Raw genomic sequence first — 19,730 nt, 5'->3', positions numbered from 1 at the left:
TGTCTCTGTCTCTCAAAAATAAATAAACATTAAAAAATTTTTTTTTAATGCCTGGGTGCTTTATCACTACCTTCTTAGCTTGGAGTTCAATTCTTTCTTAGCAATATTTGTTACACTTTTCAATTCTCTGTAGCGAAGAAGGCAGAAGCTTTGCCCTTCTTCCTCTTTTAAAGATTTCTTTGCTTTTAATAAAGCTTAAAACTCCCTCTAAGTTTTCTTAAGCATTTTTCCTAAGTCTCAGTTCATTCTGGGAATTCAGTCTTCTCCCACCCTCTTGTAAGTTCATATAACACTTACCAAATTCACTATCTGAATTATTTGACTTAATGTGATCTACTAATTGTTCCTGGTACATGCTGTGGTTTTTATTGAATGTTTTTTTTTTTAATTTTTTTTTCAACGTTTATTTATTTTTGGGACAGAGAGAGACAGAGCATGAACGGGGGAAGGGCAGAGAGAGAGGGAGACACAGAATCGGAAACAGGCTCCAGGCTCTAAGCCATCAGCCCAGAGCCTGACGCAGGGCTCGAACCCACGGACCACGAGATTGTGACCTGGCTGAAGTCGGACGCTTAACCGACTGCGCCACCCAGGCACCCCTTATTGAATGTTTTAATTTTTTAACCCTATTTACACATTTCTGTATCTCTCTTCACTTCTTCACAATTGAGTTTGACTTTTCCTTTTAAAGGTCATTCAATACCTAATATTTAGTGCTCAGTTTGAGAGGTTTTCCAGACACTTTAAAGTTTGCTAAAAATACTAATGTGAACTGTCTTGGGGCACGTGGGCGGCGCGGTCAGTTAAACATCCAGCTTCGGCTCAGGTCATGATCTCATGGTTTATGAGTTGGAGCCACATTGGGCTCTCTGCTGTCAGTGCAGAGCCTGCTTCGGATCCTCTGTCCCCCTCTCCTTCTTCTCCTCCCCCCGCTCACTCATGTGCAAACGTGCACATTCTCTCACACACTCTCTCTCTCAAAAAAATAAACTTAAAAAAAAAAACAAAACTGTCTCACTTTTCCTTCTAATCCTCTCACATACCCCAATATGACCTATGTATGTCTGGTTGAAATTACTAATCAGTTCCTCCCTGATGGTCAGTAACAGTTCCTTTTTTTTCCCCCTGTCTTTTTTTTTTTTTTTTAAGCTCTTTTATTTTTCTGTATCACTTATTCCAGGAACTTGGATTGCTCTGAAAAAAGGTTGGGTGTGCTATTTCCCGTCAGCGTGGTAGAGCATGCTTTTTACAACATCCAGGCATGAACATTTAATTGGCCCCAACAGCTAAAGGAAGGCCTTGGGAAATTCTAGTTATCTTAGAACTAACCGGGCAATGGATTGAAATTTCAACATTTCCTTTTACTTACAGTTTAAAACCTTGTGCGTGGGGCGCCTGGGTGGCGCAGTCGGTTAAGCGTCCGACTTCAGCCAGGTCACGATCTCGCGGTCCGGGAGTTTGAGCCCCACGTCGGGCTCTGGGCTGACGGCTCGGAGCCTGGAGCCTGTTTCCGATTCTGTGTCTCCCTCTCTCTCTGCCCCTCCCCTGTTCATGCTCTGTCTCTCTCTGTCCCAAAAATAAATAAACGTTGAAAAAAAAATTTTTTTTTTAAAAATAAAACCTTGTGCGTGTGTGTGTGTGCGCGCACACACACACACACACACACACACACACAGCCTTGAATTCCTTTCCTCTGTTTATTTAAGACTGTGCCTTAAATACACTTGGTCTCTTGCTTGTATGTAATACTTTGCCGCTCACCTTTGTATAAATATCCACCCCCAAAACCCACGTCTACACTTTTTAATTTTCAAAAAGGAGAGAGAAAAGATGAGAGAACCAAAGGGAGGGAGAGAGCAGGATGACCCATGGGGACAGAAGGACAAGGGGTGTAGACTGAGTGAAAAGTGCCGCTGGCCCCTCCGCAACACGACTCGCACACTGACCAGCTCATCCCTTCATGAAAACGGATGGACTCATTCGGCTGCCCTCTTTCACCCCATCCTGTTTGCAGTGGTGCTCGTTCATGTAACAGCTGCTCGGGGTTGGCGGCCCAGTGTGTGAGGGGTACTCAGAATAGAAAAGTGGCCCTTTTCAAGGATGACTGCACACATCAGGCATTATCACTACTCAGTCCCTTAACTATCGTTCACAGTTTAGTACAACGCAGGTGGAGAAAAAGGAATAGGAAAATGAGTAAATGAATATGTCAGATGTCCTCCATTCTCAGCTTTCCTTTCCAGAAGGTCTATCTGGGGGACTGTTTGCGGTGACCATAAACTCCTGAACACTTGCCTTGAACATGAGCACTCGAAGAGAAGAATCCCAGGAACGGGCCATCGTCAGAATAGCCGCGCATTTACCAGACCTCATTGTCTATGGAGACTTCTCTCCAGAGCGACCCTCTGTGGATTATTTTGATGGAGTCCTGATGTTTGTTGATATTTCAGGCAAGCACAAAGGGAATCTTTCATGTAGGTGGACGCACAGCTCGATTGCAGAGTGGGGTGGCCCATTTTGAGCTTTTGCACTATTACGGATATCGCTACGGAGAAAACAGAAGGGAGAGGGACAGCCTGTGTACCTGGCCCTCCTGTCTTCCCTTACCCAACACGTCCAGTCATGGGAAAACCTTTGAGATGCCCCAGTCCCATGCCTGGAACTTTAGACTCCAGTGTCCCAACAGCACTGACTCTAGTCCCCAAGCCCCATACATATCCTAGGCAAACTTGACCTCAGGAAATGGTCCTCCAGATGTTGTTTACATCTTAACGGTAAACTTGTCACCTCTTCAGAAGTGTTTACATGTTGTATGTTTTCAATACCATGGGATGGAAGTTCTAGACCAGCTAAGGGAATTGCGGCCATCCCTGTGCAAGGTGAGAAATTTGGAGGCAAGAGGTAGCTGGCATCCTTCCCTGACCCCTAAGATAATAAGCATAGACAAGGAGGGCTGCTGACGATCACTGAGAAGAAACCTTGCCCGTTCTTAAGAGCTGGAGCCCAGTGCTCTCCAATGAGTTCCTCTTGTCTTGCCTCTGGTTCCTCCAGGGAGCCTAGGAAACTAGGTGGACATTTCTTACAGGTTTTACTGCAATGACTGAGAAGTTCAGCACAGCCATGTACATGGACCGAGGGGCTGAGCAGTTGGTGGAAATCCTCAACCACTACATAAGCGCAATTGTCGAGAGTAAGTGTCCCCACGGGTTTCTGACTTACGTACGTTTAGTTCATTGTTTCCCTGTGGTTTTTTGGTGATAGCCTGACAGAACACTTACCTTTATTTTCCTCATGAAATGTGTATGAAACCAGTCTTTTTTTGGAAACTAACATCGTGCAAGTGAAGGCACGTGATCAAACCTCACTAACACAGACTGAGGGACAGAATGTTTTGGACCAGTTAAAACACTGAAATAGAGATTACCTTTAAAGAACTTTAGTTATATTCAATGACTCAAAAAAAAGCGAGCATCGACATAACCCCACCGTAGTCATTAAGAGAATGTTGTATGAATAGGTGAGTGATTTATAACTCACTTATTAGTGCTTTGTCTTCTAATGATGGAGTCGGAAGCACTTACAACTGACTTTTCAACCTCTGCCGGCCATCTTGTGTGTATTCTTCATTTGAGCTATTCATGAAGCAAAAAGTCTTACTCCATTAAGGTAAACTCAGGGTCTAGTCTTACTGGGCTCTACGTTCTCCAGCGTTATCTTAATGCCACCCAACTAGACCAAAGTTCACGTTCCTTAAGAGCTGAAACTGTATCTACTTCCTCTTTGCATCCCACTCAGCACAATGGTGCTCAACAAATTTGTGACACACACACAGAGGAGAAAACAATGCCCACGTCTCTTGTAAAGCCTACGTAAACAAAATGCAAGTTGGTAATAACACCCAAGCTGACCGTAGTTGTGCTTTTCCGGTTTCCTGATTCTCACTGCAATGCGGAGTCCTGTCATTCCTCCACTTGCCCATGCCACTCGAGCGTTCCATTGATCAGGAGAAAGCACTCCATTATCATGGGCATAGCTCACTGTCTTCAGACCTCACCAGAAACCCCACCTGCCTTCCTGTCTCTTCCCGTTCACAGAAACAGACCACATACTAGTCTCGTTCCGTGTGCATTCTACAGTTGAGGAAACACCTCAGTGGGTATAAGTGACTTGTTTCAGGCATCTTTAGCGTGAGTTTATACTCTGAACTAATGTTCTCTTGAGCTAATTTCTATTCCACGGATGAAGAATGAATTCTTACTAGCTTTAAGGAATTGGAGTTTGATTTACCTTGTTTTCTTCTTTTCTCAGAAGTGTTGATTTTTGGAGGAGACATCTTAAAATTTGCAGGTAGGGGGGCTCATGGAGATGGGAGGGGTAAGGAAGGAATGCTGAGGTGCGCCTTGAGGAATGTTTGAAGAGTGTCTCCCCAGATTTCAGACACAACAGTCTGAATCCCCAGACACAACTGATCCCCAGGGCAGGGCGGGGCAGGAGCCCTCCGTGTATCTGTCTCTTCAAGGTGATGCACTACTCGCCCTGTGGAAGGTGGAGCGAAGGCAACTGAAAAACATTATCACGGTGGTAATTAAATGTAGCCTGGAGATCCACGGATTGTTCGAGACTCAGGAGTCCGAAGAAGGCCTGGATGTCCGAGTCAAGATAGGTAAGCTTTGAGAAAGGGGAGACGCTAAAGCAATCTGGACATGGGTCCTGACCCCCGAGGAAACTCTCTCCCCAAGAGAAGACATAGAATGGGGTGGAACACAGTGGCTCAGCCCGCCTATCATGTCTTGAACTTGGGAATTAAGCTAACCAGAATGAGTTTTGGCTACCTCATTTACCCCTTAGAACTTGGGCTAATCTTAAGATCTACCTCAGAGGCTCTTACGAAAAGTAAATTGAAATAGTTAGTGTGGTACCTGGCACAGCATAACCACTCCATGAAATATTCTTCATTATTACCATTACTGCTATTGTTTTCAGGTCTTACCGCTGTCAGTGATAGTCATTTAAAAGAACTGTGTATCACTTATTTTATTTTATTTTTTATTTTCTTAAATTTACATCCAAATTAGTGAACTACGTATCATTTGTAGTTGATACGTTCATATGTACATTTTGTGTACCTGTCACATTTTGCAACATTCTGTCTTTTGTGGCTCTGGTACCAAAACCTTTAACTCTCAACTTAAAAACAGAGGGCACATTGTTGGGATGGGACACCTGACTGTCAAAATACCTACTCCTTTTCTCCAACCTTTTCCCCTCTGGCTCTTGCCTGAGATTCAACCTTGAGGGTTTCTTTTTAAAAAAAAAAAATTTAGCAGGGGGGTGCCTGGGTGGCTCAGTCGGTTGAGCATCCGGCTTCGGCTCAGGTCACGATCTCACAGTTCGTGGGTTCGAGCCCCGTGTCGGGCTCCGTGCTGACAGCTCAGAACCTGGAACCTGCTTCAGATTCTGTGTTCCCTCTCTCTCTCCCTCTGCCCCTTCCTTACTTGTACTCTGTCTCTCTCTCAAAAATAAATAAAAATTAATTTTTTTAATGTTTATTTATCTTTGAAGTAAAATTTTTTTAATGATTAGTTATTTTTGAAGGAGAGAGAGACAGAATATGAGGGGGAGGGGCGCAGAGAGAGAGGGAGACACAGAATCTGAAGCAGGCTCCAGGCTCTGAGCTGTCAGCACGGAGCCCGACGCGGGGCTCGAACCCATGAACTGTGAGATCGTGACCTGAGCCGAAGTTGGATGCTTACCCAGCTGGTCCGCCCAGGCACCCCTGGTTTCTTTTTCAATGAAAGCCTCAATCTCTGATAAAATGCAAATCCTCTCCAAAAGGAATTACTAAAGTTGTTCTCTGCTGTTCTTAAGTACAAATACATTGAAGAAAAGAAAATAACTTTGGGGACTGATTGGGCCTTCTAGAGAGTTAAGTGTCAAGGAAAGGCGAAAAGTAGTAGCTGACTTTCTAGCCGTGGGACAAGAGAGGAGCTTTGGAAGGTCTGGGCCCACAGAGGCGTTCTCGGATTCCTGCGTCAAGTTTCAGAACCTCCGTTTTGCTCGGAGGTCGATTCTGACTGTTCCAAGAACCAGCGCTCCTGGGGAATAACCCGGAAATTCTTGTGCGGGCCTTCTTGCCAGGACTGGCTGCTGGCCACATCACCATGCTGGTCTTTGGAGATGAGACACGCAACTTCTTTCTGGTGATCGGTCAGGCGGTGGACGACGTGCGCCTTGCCCAGAACATGGCACAGATGAACGATGTCATTCTGTCACCAAACTGCTGGCAGCTCTGTGACCGGAGCATGATCGAAATTGAGAGGATTCCAGATCAGAGAGCAGTTAAGGTAGGTGCGATTCTGCTGCTTGCAGAAAGTTCCATCCGTCTGTGCCAGGGCTGTCCCCGAACCCCCCCCCCCGCCCCCACCCCCGCCCATACCACCCCGTCAGGAAGACCACTGGGAAGGCTGGTCCCATGAAGCTCCTGGCCTGGAGACTCTCGGATGCGTCAGCCTGAGTTACACTTACAGGCTTCAGGCCAGGAGCCAAGGCCCGGCGTTCAGGAGGAAATGATTAGGTTTCTCTGTGCTAAGGATGCGGACTTTGAGTGTGGAGGCCTGTGGTGTGCCAGTGCCCTTGCTTAAGGAACAGGAAGGGTCCCCTGCCGACCTAGGAGCAGAGGGGTGTCGTTGGAGGTGTCGCTACTCAGCACCCTCCTAACTCAGGGCGAGGGATCACTGAGGGGGAGGGGTGGAGGGAGAGGGGCAGCCCTTTAGTGAGGGAAGAGAGGCGCCCAGCGTAGCAGACACTGGGGTAAGGCTGAAGACCAACTATAAGCAGAATTGTCCTTGGGATATGGTCACTCAGCGACACTGGACGTTGAGCGTGTGTAGCAGGGAGGACGGCCGTGCCACCAGCCGCACCAGGAATGGATGCAAGGCCAACGGAGAGGAGGGGGAGGGTCCGGGTAGCTGCTGGCCGAGGCGAGAGACTCTCCTACACTGTGCATCGCTCTACGGCCCTCACACCATCACTCCTCCCGCGGTGTCCCCCGGGATGCGTGACCGAGCTGGCTCACGGTGCCCCGTTCCCCATCTTGCGCCATCATTCCTTAAGGATACCCTTAGAAATTGTTTTGCTTTAATTTAGTTAATTTATTTATTTGAGAGAGAGAGAGGAAGGGCGAGTGGGGGAGGGGGGAGAGAGAGAGATTCTTAAGCAGCCTCCACACTCAGGGCAGAGCACGACTCGGGGCTCGATCCCATGACCCCGGGATCATGACCTGAGCCGAAATCAAAAGGTCGGACGCTCAGCCAACCGAACCACCCAGGCGCCCTGGAATTGTTTCCATTTTAATTAAGTTTAGACGTGCAGAGAAGTTCAAAATTAATAGTTTCCGTATACGCCTTCCCCAGCTTCCCCAAATGTGAGCATCTCTCATAATCAGAGTGCAGTTGTCGAAACCAGAAAACATGAACATCGGGGCAATACTATTCTCTACTTGAAGGCCTTACTTGGACCTCACCGGTTTCCCGCTAATACCCTAGGTGGAATGTTCAGGTTTCTCTTCACGATCTCGCACGGCATTTCGTTGTCATTTTTACGGAGTCTCCTGCAGTCTCTAACAGTTCGGTGTTTCCTGGCCGTTATGTGACCTTGACACCTAAGAAGAGTATTGGCCACTTTGTTGAATGTCCCTCCCTTTGGTTTTGCCTGACACTTTCTCATTATCGGACTAGGGTTTACTCACATGGGGCGGGAGACAAGAATACTACAAAAATGAGGTTGTACCATTCTCCATGTATCGTACCAATGGGGTTCTTGATCCTGGTATGAATCTTCTTGCTGGCGATGCTCCCCACTACATTTGTGGGCATCAGCCCCCTATGTCCTTTTATACTTAGAAGAAAGAAATGATACATAGTTTTGCCGGGTTTTACTTAAATTGAAATGTTACGAAGGAAAAAAAAAAAAAAAAAGAAGGAAATTCTAAGAGTGGGAAAGCACGCGAGTGAGCCCCCTGGTGGCGCCTTCTGTATATACACTGAAGATTTGAGATCTTAAGGACTAGTCAGAGAGACTTTTAGTGTGATCGTATCCAAATTGTAGATCTCGGTTGTCTCAGTATGCCAGTCTCCATTTACCATGTCCATTTTAAGAGCATACGCCCTGCCCTTTGTGCTGAGCAATTATATTCAAAGGACCAGAAAATTCTCAGAATAACCAAAAAACTTCTCTTTTTTTTCTTCATTTAGGTGAATTTCTTAAAGCCGCCTTCTACTTTTAACTTTGATGAATTTTTCACCAAGTGTATGACTTTCATGGATTATTACCCTTCTGGTGACCATAAAAGTGAGTACGCTCCATGGACAAGAGCCTTGGCCTCTACCAGTGCTCAGTAGGGTCTTAACCAATGCCAAGGGCTCTGTTATAAGCGACCGGCCTCCTCAGTACAGCTCCCAGCGGCCCACAAAGGGGACCTTCCTCCCATTCCTCATGACCGTGATTCCAAGTATAACCCTCCTCAGGCCGTCCTTCTCTGCTTTGGCAACGACTCTTCTCCCTTATCTTCTAAACATGTACAAGTCTGCCGCATGATAAAAGGAAAAATAAAACTTCTGTAAACCCTACTTTCTGCTCCTAACTTTCACCACCAAAGTTCTCAGAAGAGTGATCTGTATGTCTGTGCCTCCTCCTATCTTCTCATTTATTTATTCACCCAATAAACTTGGGTGAAAATTGCATGTGCCTCGGGGGCGGGGGGGGGGGGGGTACGTGTTCACCTACTTTTCTGTCTTGAGCCCCTGACGTCTAGCTTCCAGCCACTTTTTCTGTCTACTGAGACTGTTTAGGTCAAGGCCACCAATGACCATCAAGCTTGCCAAAGCAGATGACCTCTCTTCAGGCCTCATCCTAGCTGGTTGGCCTTCAGTTACCCTCTTTTTATGGACATACCTTCTTCTCTTCCCTTGGGTTCCAGAATATTCTTTCCCAGTTTTGCTTTTACACCTTAAGCCACCTGTTTTCAGTGACTTTGCTTACCCTCCTTCCCATTCCTTAAATGTCGGTGATTCTAGGGATCTGTCCTTGACCCCCTAATCTTCTCTGCTCACATTTTGGAGACCTATTCTATGTATCCATGCTTAACTTCCCTAGGACTCCCAGCAGGCTGGGACTAGGGTGAGGAAAAAGAGAAGCCTAAGGCATGAAATTTAAGGAGGCACTACTCATGGTTTTGCAAGCTTCTTGCCCCACATAAGACCCAGCCCCAACTGCCGGAATTCAGCCCAGACTTTTGTCACGATTTCTAGACTCCTAAAAATACTGCCCATGGGTCATTTTCACTGGATGTCAAACAGGTACTCAAACATTAACACGTTGTTAAAAAATATGGTTAAAGATGACAACCTGGGTGATGCAAACAAACCGATGCTTCACGAGGTGTGGACAGTCTCCTTGTGGAGACCCGCAAAATGGGGTGGAAGGCAAGAAACTTTTATAAGAGAAAGATTAGAGAACAAGGAAGTGACAGACAGAAAATATCTGACGGGGGGGGGGGGGGGCGCATAGTCAACCTCGTTTGGGGTGAGAAGACCAAGAGTTGGCTTGGCATTTGGGGATTGCCTGGCTAGACGGACTGCATTTCCGGTCAAGTGGGGCATTTCCGGGGACTTGAAAGTTCTGAAGTTTCAGTTTGCTGACGTGGTACCACAGGCTGGAGCAGCTCCATGTTGGGCCTAGAAATGTAGGTCAACAAGGTTTGAACACTGAGCCGCTTACCTTTCCCTAGAAATCGTTTCTTCCTCCAAACCAGAAACTTCAGAAACATATTTTCTTTGATTATTTTGAGTTTATTTGTTTATTTTGAGAGAGACAGAGACAGCGTGAGTAGGGGCGGGGCAGAGAGAGAAGGAGAGAGAGAGAATCCCAAGCAGGCTCTGCACTGTCCTAGCAGAGCCAGATGCGAGGCTCAAACTCACAAAAGGGCAAGATCATGACCTGAGCCGAAACAGAGTCGGACGCTTAACCGACTGAGCTATCCAGGTGCCCCAGAAACATCTTTGAATCAGCCTTCTTTTTCATCATCTACATCCGGGTCATAAATATTTTGAACATCACGAGTAGTAGATTGTACTTGTACTAAGCTGTACTATGTAATGGGGCAGGAGGTGGGATAGGGGGGAAAACGGTAGGAAAATTGACCAGGAAAGGCCAAGAACCCAAAATCTCCAGAGATGGAGAAAGTCCAGTGATACTCCTCAAGCTTTACCTCATCCCATCTCCCAGATCTTAATGGTGCCTTCAGTAAAGGGCTCCTTCAGGCTTGATTTTGGGCTTTGCGGTGTCACAATACAATTCTGATACTAACCACCTGGACTCGGCACAGATTTCATGGGTTACGTTCTCTCCAAGACTCTCCTCACTTCAGACACCGGCAGCAAGCTCCAGGGTCACCAGGCCACCTGCACTTCTGACCAACTGTCTATAAACCCCCAGTGCTCCCAATAATTTACTGGAGTGACTCACAGATCTTAGGTGCTATGCTTATGATTTTGGTTTTATTGTAAAGGACACAAATCAGGACCAGACAAATCAAGAGACACATAGGGTAAGATCTGGAGGGCCCCAAACATGAAGTCTCTGTGTCCTCAGGATATTTCACCCTCCCTGTACATCATTGTAGGATTACCAACCAAAGACAGCTCATCCAAGCTTTGGGTGTTCAGTTTTTATTGGGGTTTTATTAAGAACGCATGGTTGATTGAATTATCGGCCATGTGGTTAAACTCAACCTTCGGCCCCCTTGCCCTCTTCAGGGGTCAGAGGTCAGGCTCATATCACATGGCTCAAAGTCCCCACCCTTTCCTCACATGGTTGGTGTTTCCAGCACAACTAGCCCAATCCTGAGACCTCATTAGCATAAATTCAGCTGTGGTCCAAAGGGCCGGCCATGATGAACAAAGACAATCCCATTACTTGAAAAAGTCCAAAGATTTAGAAGTTACTTCCCAGGTACCAGGAGCAAATACCAGCCAAAGTCTTTATTTTACTACAGGCACACATACCTCTCCATAACCATTGCCACTACAGTAGCCTAGACCTTTATAATTCCTGCTCCCTTGCCTCTCTCCACAGTCTGTTTCATATCATTTCTTCTTCATTTCCAGTACTCACATGGGATTCCAGCCAGACTAGAATCTTTACCACAATTCCTTCTTTTGTCCAGAAGATATGGGCTTTTGTTTTTTGTTTTGTTTTTGTTTTTTTAAGTAGGCTCCGTGGAGCTCAACATGGGGCTCAAACTCAAGACCCTGAGACCAAGAGTCCCATGCTCTGCTGACTGAGCCAGCCAGGTGCTCCCTAGAAGATATGTTTTATCTTGTCAATGGCGGGTCTGATTCTTTTGTGCTATTGAAGGAGAAAATGCAATAATTTTCCCCCATTGGTTTGCTATGTACTTAATTTAACAAAATTCAAGAATGGCTCGCACTCAGTCTCTCTCTCTCTCTCTCTCTCTCAAAAACAAAATAAAAACATTTTTTTAAAAATTAAAGGAAAAAAAAAAGAATCCTCATTGGATTTCCCTTGGTTCTGCTTGGCTGCTAGGTATCCCAGAGTCCCCTGACTGAACCATAAAGACCACTGTCCGAGGGAAAGGGGACTAGGAGACTCCGGTCCCCAGCACTGCAGACCACACTTCCTTTTCTGACCCCGCCCCTCCTTCTGCTCTCTTAGACCTCCTGAGGCTTGCGTGCATGCTGGAGTCCGATCCTGAGCTAGAATTGTCCCTCCAAAAGTATGTGATGGAAAGCATATTGAAGCAGGTATTTTCGCAATTTAACACATTGGCTTTTGGGGTGTCAGGGATCCTGGACAACTGGAAAGATCAAGAAGACCAGTAGCTAGTAAAATATTTCACTGAACTAAAAAGAGATGGGGCCAACGTTCTCCACATGTACGTCACTTATCACACTGGTTTTTCAGATCAGGATACTTTTAAGAGTTAAAGGAGGCACGGTTCACTATGAGTTAAAGAGTTAAAGGCACCCTTTCTATATGCCAGTTGGCAGAAAGATCTCAAGTGAATTCACATTGGTACCATGTTTCTCTAAGTCACTTACCTTAGATCTTGAGCTTCGAGAGTTAACAATGCAGACAATGAGAATGCCCAGAACTACCCCCACCCCCTAAAATTTTCCCTTTGTGTTCGCTTAGATCTGGGCTCTCTTAAATGTATTAACGCACGTGAATTAGAACTCTCTCGCCACTCACCATATGCCAGGCATTCTGCTATTTCGTGTGTTTATTCTTCACAATTCTTGCCAAATATCTTCAGCCTCATTTTACATGTGAGAAAACTGAGACCCAGAAGGATACCAGGAACTTTCCTAAGGTTATAAAGTAAGAGATGCAGCCAGGGTCTGAGACGTAGCCATTGGTTTGCCATGCACGTAACTTAACAAAACTCAAGAATCGTGATAGGCAGGCATGATTTGGGACCACTCTCCTTTCCCCGGGCTTGGGCTGGATGGGCGTGGACGGAAGAGGGGAGCCGAATGACATATATACCTCCCCAGAGACGCAGGGGCGTGTCGTCACTGGAACATCGGACTAGGAGCCCGGAGATTTGGGTTCTGTGTGACCCTGGGAAACTTAACATTATTTCTCCACGTCTCCGTTATCTAATCAGTAAAGAGAGGATCATTAATGCCTATTTTATCTCATTTGAGGATAAGGTGGGGTAGGATGTGAAAGTATTCCTGAAGGTCCCAGGCCGTGAACGTACCAGGTTGGATTACATAATAGGCTGTTCTTATCCCTAACTTGTAAGGGAGCCAAAAGGAACAGTGCTTGTCTCTTGTTATTGTGACGGCTCCTACTGGCCCTAGGGAGCTAGCCGTTGGGGCAAGGATGTGGTTGCTGGCCAAAAATGAGCAAGCCTGTGAATTCACGTTGAAAGAGATTTTGATAGAGCAGATCTCCATCTGCTCCACTTTGGGCTGCCTCCGCCATGTCGTACGTCGTGCGTTCCGGTAACTTCAGCTCCCCAGAGGATCGCAAAAGGCCAGCGGCCTTCTTGGGGGTGGGGTTGCAACAAAGAATCCACTGCCAAGGATCCGGGCTAAAGAAAGCCGCTCTCAACTCTGCAGATCGATGACAAACAGCTTCGGGGTTACCTGTCGGAGCTTCGCCCTGTGACCATTGTGTTCGTGAACCTGATGTTTAAGGACCAAGACAAGGCAGAAGTCATCGGCTCGGCCATCCAGGATGCCTGTGTGCACATCAATTCTGTCCTGAGGGTCTCCCGAGGCCAAATCAACAAAGTCTTCATGTTTGACAAGGTAAATGTGAACTGAGGGGCGGAAACCTACCAATAAGTTAAAGTTGGCATTCACACCTATGGACGTTGGTGAGAGGGAGAGAACAGACACTTCTCACCTAAAAATATCTGTCTCTATTTGGACTTCTAGAAATAGCTTGTATGGTGGATATGGCCCTTACTGCGTGCCACCCATTATTCTCAATACTTTACACGCATTAACTCATTTCCTCCCGCGGGACTACTCTAAGAGGTAGGTGCCCGCGGGACTACTCTAAGAGGTAGGTGCGGTTGTTGTAGTCCACATTTTACAGATGAGCATCCTGAGACAACGCGAGATTCAGTTTTGCTCATGGTCATCCCGTTAGTAGGTGGTGGGCCGGATTCGAGCCCAGGCAGTCCGCCTCCCCAGTCTCTGCCCTCAAGCACTGTTGCCCGACTAGCTCTTGCCATGTGCACATCTCCAGCCCAGCGTATAAGGCATCTCCTGGAGACTTTGGGTCACGTGTCTGGTAACTTTCACGCTCCAGAAGCCTGTTTCCAATATTCCCTACCTGCCGCGTCTACACCTCCAGTTCCCCTTCCAGCTTCAGCAGGGGGAGGGAGGCTGAGTGGGGTGGAGGGGCACCTGTAGCTTCTGGGTGTTTGGTGTTCTTTTTTAAGTTTATTTACTTATTTTGAGAGGGAGTGTGTGTGAGTGGGGAGGGCCAGAGACAGAGGGAAGGAGAGATTACCCAAGCAGGCTCGAATGTCAGCGCGTAGCCCAAGAACTCACAAGCCGTGAGATCGTGACCCGAGCTGAAATCAAGAGTTGGACACTTAATCAACTGAGCCATCCAGGTGCTCCACTTCTGGATATTTTTAATCTGCTCCTTTAAAAAAATTTTTTTAATGTTTATTTTTGAAAGAGAGAGAGAGAGAGAGAGTGAGAGAGTGCAAGCAGGGGAGGGGCAGAGAGCGAGGGAGACACAGCCTCTGAAGCAGCCTCCATCCAGGCCCTGAGCTGTTAGCACAGAGCCCCATGCAGGGCTTGAACCCACAAACTGCGAGATTATGACCTGAGCCGAAGTCGGATGCTTAACAGAGGTGCCCCTTTTAATCTGCTCTTAATAGGTTCAGAGAAAAACGATGTGGTTACCAAATTACCACAGAAGTGCTAGGAGAATTGATTCCCCGTCTCAAGTGTTTTGCATCGTAAGAGCAGAGCACTAAGTCACTGCCCCACATTCACTCATTCACTAATTTGAGAGCATTTATTGAGCATTTGGTAGAAAGGGTTACCCTCTGGTCTTTGCACAGACCTGAATAGGACTTCCTTTATCCCATCAAGATAGAACCCAGCGCCAACTGGGATCTGACCCTTAGATTCTTTTTGGAGAGGGTTAAAGAAATCAAGGCGTTCTCTTTTGCATTTCATCAGGATATGTCACGTATACAGACTGAAATTTGTAGCCCATCATCCTTTAATTATTATGCTCTTTTCTTATAGACAACAGCATCTGACGCAGGTAATTGTTTAAGTGATTGATACTAGGATTGCAAAGCTTCAGAGTTTAATGTCTGCTTGGAACAGTCAAGTCTATGCCAAGAAAAAGCACTCTCAGTTTAAGCCATTATCCCTAACAATAATAACAATATCTGAAAAGAACTTTAGAGTTCACAAAGTGTAACTGTGTACCAAGTTTACATTATAAATGTATATAATGTTTTATATAAACTTACATATATAACATTAAGTTTATAAAAGTGTATATACTGTAAAGTACATATTTGGGGCGCCTGGGTGTCTCAGTCGGTTGAGCGTCCGGCTTCAGCTCAGGTCATGACCTCACAGTCCGTGGGTTCAAGCCCCGCGTCAGGCTCTGTGCTGACAGCTCGGAGCCCGGAGCCTGCTTTGGATTCTGTGTCTCCGTCTCTCTCTGCCCCCTCCTCTGCTCACGCTCTGTCTTTCTCTCTCTCTCTCAAGAAATGAATAAACATTAAAAAATACAAATAATAAAGTCTATATTCTATACAAAATACAGAATATATGTAATATACTATGTAGAGTATAGACACGCTGTAAAGTAGCCTGCAAAGTTATACATGTGTATGTGTATGTGTATATACATAGAACCCTCATTTTAGGAGCCAGAGCGACCTTCGCAGGTCTATGTCATATCCATTTGCAGATCGATAAACTGAAGTTCGCTGCGCGTAATTGACTTATCCAAGTTCCCACACTTGTGAAGCGGCCTGAGAACACAGATTTTCTGACTGCAGAGCGGGTGCCTTTTCCACTGCTCTGTGCTGTTTTCTCAGATTTAAACTTAGCAGCGCGTAGTGTAAGACCTTGGCCGCAGGGGGAGAGACAAGTGGGTGCCCACAAATAGCCCAGCACAACCCATTGTCTCTGGAGAAAAGCAAGCCCTCCTCAGGCTAGAAGTCAGAGGACGTTTACTAAAAATAAAATAGATGTGTGAGAAATCATGATCAAGGGTGACTCAGAAAGTGAGTGTTGCTGCCCTCCTTCCAGTAGCCTTCTGGCTGGTTCAGTTTAAATTTTTTTTTTTAATGTTTTTTTAAAATTCATTTTTGAGGGGCGCCTGGGTGGCACAGTCGGTTAAGCGTCCGACTTCGGCCAGGTCATGATCTCGCGGTCCGTGAGTTCGAGCCCCGCGTCGGGCTCTGGGCTGACGGCTCGGAGCCTGGAGCCTGTTTCCGATTCTCTGTCTCCCTCTCTCTCTGCCCCTCCCCCGTTCATGCTCTGTCTCTCTCTGCCCCCAAAATAAATCAAAAAACGTTGACAAAAAACCATTCATTTTTGAGACAGAGACAGAGCATGAGCAGGGGAGGGGCAGAGAGAGAGGGAGACACAGAATCGGAAGCAGGCTCCAGGCTCCGAGCCGTCAGCCCAGAGCCCGACGCGGGGCTCGAACCCACGAGCCACGAGATCATGACCCGAACCCAAGTGGGTTGCTTCGGCCACTGAGCCACCCAGGCGCCCCTGGCTGGTTCAGTTGAAAGATGGCCCTCCGCCAGCTGGGTGTGCTGACTCTCTCCCTCACAGGGCTGCTCCTTCCTCTGCGTCTTTGGTTTCCCTGGGGAAAAGGCTCCTGACGAGGTCACTCATGCCTTGGAAAGTGCTATGGATATATTTGACTTCTGCTCTCAGGCTCACAGAATCCAGTGAGTGTTGACCCTGTTCCCATCTGGTGGACCTTGACCTTTTTGGTAGCACATGGGGAGATAGCACAAACGGTCAGGGGACAGGAGGGCAGGAGAGGGCTGTCGTTGACTGGAAGCCCTTCTGTCCGCACTCATTCCTCGGGGCCAACCCAGCCTTGATGCAGCCATAGAGGGACGGGGAAGGCAAAATGCAGAAGAGGACACTCTTAAAAAGTCAACACATAGCAGGTTCGCAAGAAAACCTACTTGGGTTGCCTGTCTGTGCTCTGGCTTCTTGGCAGAGGTTGAGCTCCCAACACCATATGGAAGACTTGAGTTGATTTGGAAAAAAAAAATTGTAAGCTTATGTATTTAGTTTGAGAGAGTGAGTGGGGGAAGGGCAGAGAGACAGAGAGACGGAGAGAGAGAGAGAATCCCAAGCAGGCTCTGTGCTGACAGTACAGAGCCCGATGCGTGGCTCGAACCCACAAACCCTGAGATCGTGACCTGAGCCAAAACCAAGAGTGGGACCCTTAACTGACTGAGCCCACCCAGGTGCCCCTTGAATTGATTTTTTTCCTTCACATTTATTTATTGTTGAGAGACAGAGAGAGACAGAGCATGAGCAGGGGAGGACAGAGAGAGAGAGGGACACAGAATCCAAAGCAGGCTCCAGGCTCTGAGCTGTCAGTGCAGAGCCCGACGCGGGGCCCCAACCCAGGAATCACGAGATCATGACGTAGGCCGAAGCCAGACGCTTAACCGACTGAGCCACCCAGGTGTCCCTTGAGTTGATTTTTAATAACTGAGAGATGCAGTGAGTCCTTGGGTTGGAAATTTATATACCGATCCGATCTCAAGATGATCCACTCAATAGTTAAGCTGTTAAGAAGGTCAGGTTTAGCATCCCCAGCCCGGGCTGCCTAAGAGCCCAGGCCCTCAGGTTTGCCTTGCCCGAGCACCCCAATGTCCCCAATTCGGGGCTCTACTTTAACAGGTACCACCCCCCTGGCTCTAAGCATTTCTGCCACGTCAGCCCCTCGTCATCCACCTATGCAGCCACCCTCATGTATTAACTAAGCTAGCTTTTGACGGCCACACACTACATCTGAGTTCCTCCATGGCTTTGTTCTTTCTCACCGTAACAAACATCGTTGAGTTGGTTACAATGCTTACAGTGTCACTCAGCAATTCAAGTCCACCTGCGGGGGTGAGAGGTTATTTTCCAGAAAAGTGGCTCAGATGGGTATTGAAAAGTAGCAGGAAAGGGAAGTGATTTGTCACTTCTGAGAACTCAGTTCTGCGTCTCAAGCTGTGCCTCCTTCGCATGTCCGGGCCCTGGGCAGTCGCCCTAAACTCCCCACAGGGAAGACAGTTACTTATCGAAACGCCTCCCTGCCCCCCTGCCCGTTCCCCTGCCCCGTTCGTCATCGTGTCCCCAACCTCCCCACTTTCTCTCCGCTCAGTACCTTTCCCTTACAACTCTCTTGCTTTCTCCCGGATGCCAGTACCGTTTCCATCGGCGTGGCCAGCGGGATCGTCTTCTGTGGAATCGTCGGACACTCTGTGAGGCATGAATACACAGGTGCGCTGAGCTAACTCCTCCTCTCTCCTCGCCTTGTCCTCCGGCCTTGGGGGTGGAAGGATAGCTAAGGAGACAGGGGCCCTGCCCTCTGAAAGCTTGGAGCCTTCCAGGAGGAGCCCAGCCACGTAGCTTTGCCCCTTGGCAGCTCGTTGCTTGCAAAGTGTGGGTTTCTGAGCTGTGCATGCGTATCAGAAATAAGTAGTCGTTCGCGGGGATCTGTAGAGGCTGTAAGCGCATGGAATGAGGCCGCCTTTATAACCCTTTCCTGTGAACATTAGACAGTTACTCCTCGTAAATCCTATTAAAAGTCCCTAAAGAACATGCCACTTGGAGACAGTGTGTTCCAGATTGCATTCTGCTAGTTCAATGGCTCCTTTCTCCCCGGCCTTTGCCCTCCTCCCTTCTGTTTCAGTGATTGGCCAAAAAGTCAACATAGCCGCCAGGATGATGATGTACTACCCAGGAACCGTGACTTGTGACTCCGTCACCTACAATGGCAGCAACCTCCCAGCCTACTTTTTCAAAGAGCTTCCAAAGAAAGTCATGAAAGGTGTTGCGGACCCCGGACCCGTCTATCAGTGTTTGGGACTGAATGAGAAAGTGTGAGTGTGGGGCGTCGATTTTGCGGTATTTTTTTTAGTAAAGAAGTGGAAAAATGAGCGAAACGAATTTCGCTAATAAATAGCGAAAACCATCCGTCCCCCGTGCCCGATTTGCACGCAATTTATGAAAGTGAAACCGATTCCTTCCCCGGAACGAGGCCCAGATTTCCCAAATCCTTCGTCCTTCTCTATCTTACTGATAGTATAGCATCACGATAGTGGTATGAGCCCATCCTGCCCTCACTACTGATAATCTAAGGGTGATTCTTCAAAGGTGGTGCAAACTGAACAGAGAACCCCTCATTTGAGTATCTTTTGGGACCCAGATGGACACAGCGGCCAACCATTAAGTATTTGCTGATCGTACCAACTATGTGCCAGGCATGGATGGGGCGAAAAGAGTGTGAGATCTTTTTCCTCCTCTCGGTCTTTAGTGAAATCTGTTCCCCAGAAGCCCAGCTTAGATACGTAGGGATCCCCTTGGAACTTAAAGTCCTTCAGCGGCTTCCATTTTCATGATAATGTTCAAATCCCTCAAAATGACATACAACCATCTGCCTTTCCAACCGTATCTCCTCCTGTGCCCTCTCCTCTGGGCTGTCTAAATAGAGTGTCCTCCCCATCCCCTCCCCCCCCCTTGTCTACTGGGACAACCACAGTCAACTTAGCATTTTCCTCCTCTCTGTAACTCTAGCACATACCCATCATGATTGCTGATCTGATACACATTATGAGCTTTTTGATGATAGTAGCTATTTCCTGTTCATTTTTAATACTCCCAGGGCTTGGCACATAGTAGGCACTCATTAATAACAAGTAAACAAGTAATACGGAAAGTGGAAAGGTATTTGTTCTTTATATTAGCGAGCTAGAATCTAGGTCTTAAAGGATCATATAACAGTACCAGGGCTGCAGTTGGTTCAAGGAGTCTTTATTATTCATCTTTGTATTCCCAGGGTTCAGCACTGTACTTGGCATGCATAGACCATCAATAAAATGCTGTGCGAATAAGTGAATGAATACTACTAATTTTTTCGTGTGAGTCCTTATTAAGTGTTAGGCGCTTTACCTCAAAATA

The 19,730-nt window shown here is 47.1% G+C and overlaps 1 protein-coding gene across 3 annotated transcripts in view; it reads left to right on the top strand.

Annotated features, from left to right (window-relative positions):
* The window catches only part of ADCY10 (adenylate cyclase 10), a 74,750-nt gene that overhangs the window by 4,404 nt on the left and 50,616 nt on the right, over nt 1-19,730 (top strand). For 2 of the 3 annotated variants that reach the window (XM_047840856.1, XM_047840853.1), the window contains exons 2-12: nt 2,244-2,450; nt 3,086-3,190; nt 4,309-4,347; nt 4,520-4,663; nt 6,139-6,344; nt 8,253-8,349; nt 11,734-11,822; nt 13,149-13,340; nt 16,368-16,486; nt 17,974-18,050; nt 18,463-18,652. In XM_047840856.1, the coding sequence (XP_047696812.1) occupies nt 2,303-2,450; nt 3,086-3,190; nt 4,309-4,347; nt 4,520-4,663; nt 6,139-6,344; nt 8,253-8,349; nt 11,734-11,822; nt 13,149-13,340; nt 16,368-16,486; nt 17,974-18,050; nt 18,463-18,652 (1,406 nt within the window). In that variant the 5' untranslated portion in view covers nt 2,244-2,302. The remainder of the gene's footprint in view (nt 1-2,243; nt 2,451-3,085; nt 3,191-4,308; nt 4,348-4,519; nt 4,664-6,138; nt 6,345-8,252; nt 8,350-11,733; nt 11,823-13,148; nt 13,341-16,367; nt 16,487-17,973; nt 18,051-18,462; nt 18,653-19,730) is intronic. The other variant, XM_047840854.1, reaches the window with a different exon arrangement.

This window comes from Prionailurus viverrinus, chromosome F1 (assembly GCF_022837055.1).
Source record: "Prionailurus viverrinus isolate Anna chromosome F1, UM_Priviv_1.0, whole genome shotgun sequence".
Taxonomy (NCBI): Eukaryota; Metazoa; Chordata; class Mammalia; order Carnivora; family Felidae; genus Prionailurus; species Prionailurus viverrinus.
Note: the sequence above shows the minus strand (reverse complement) of the source record. Positions and strands in the feature narration are given on the sequence as shown.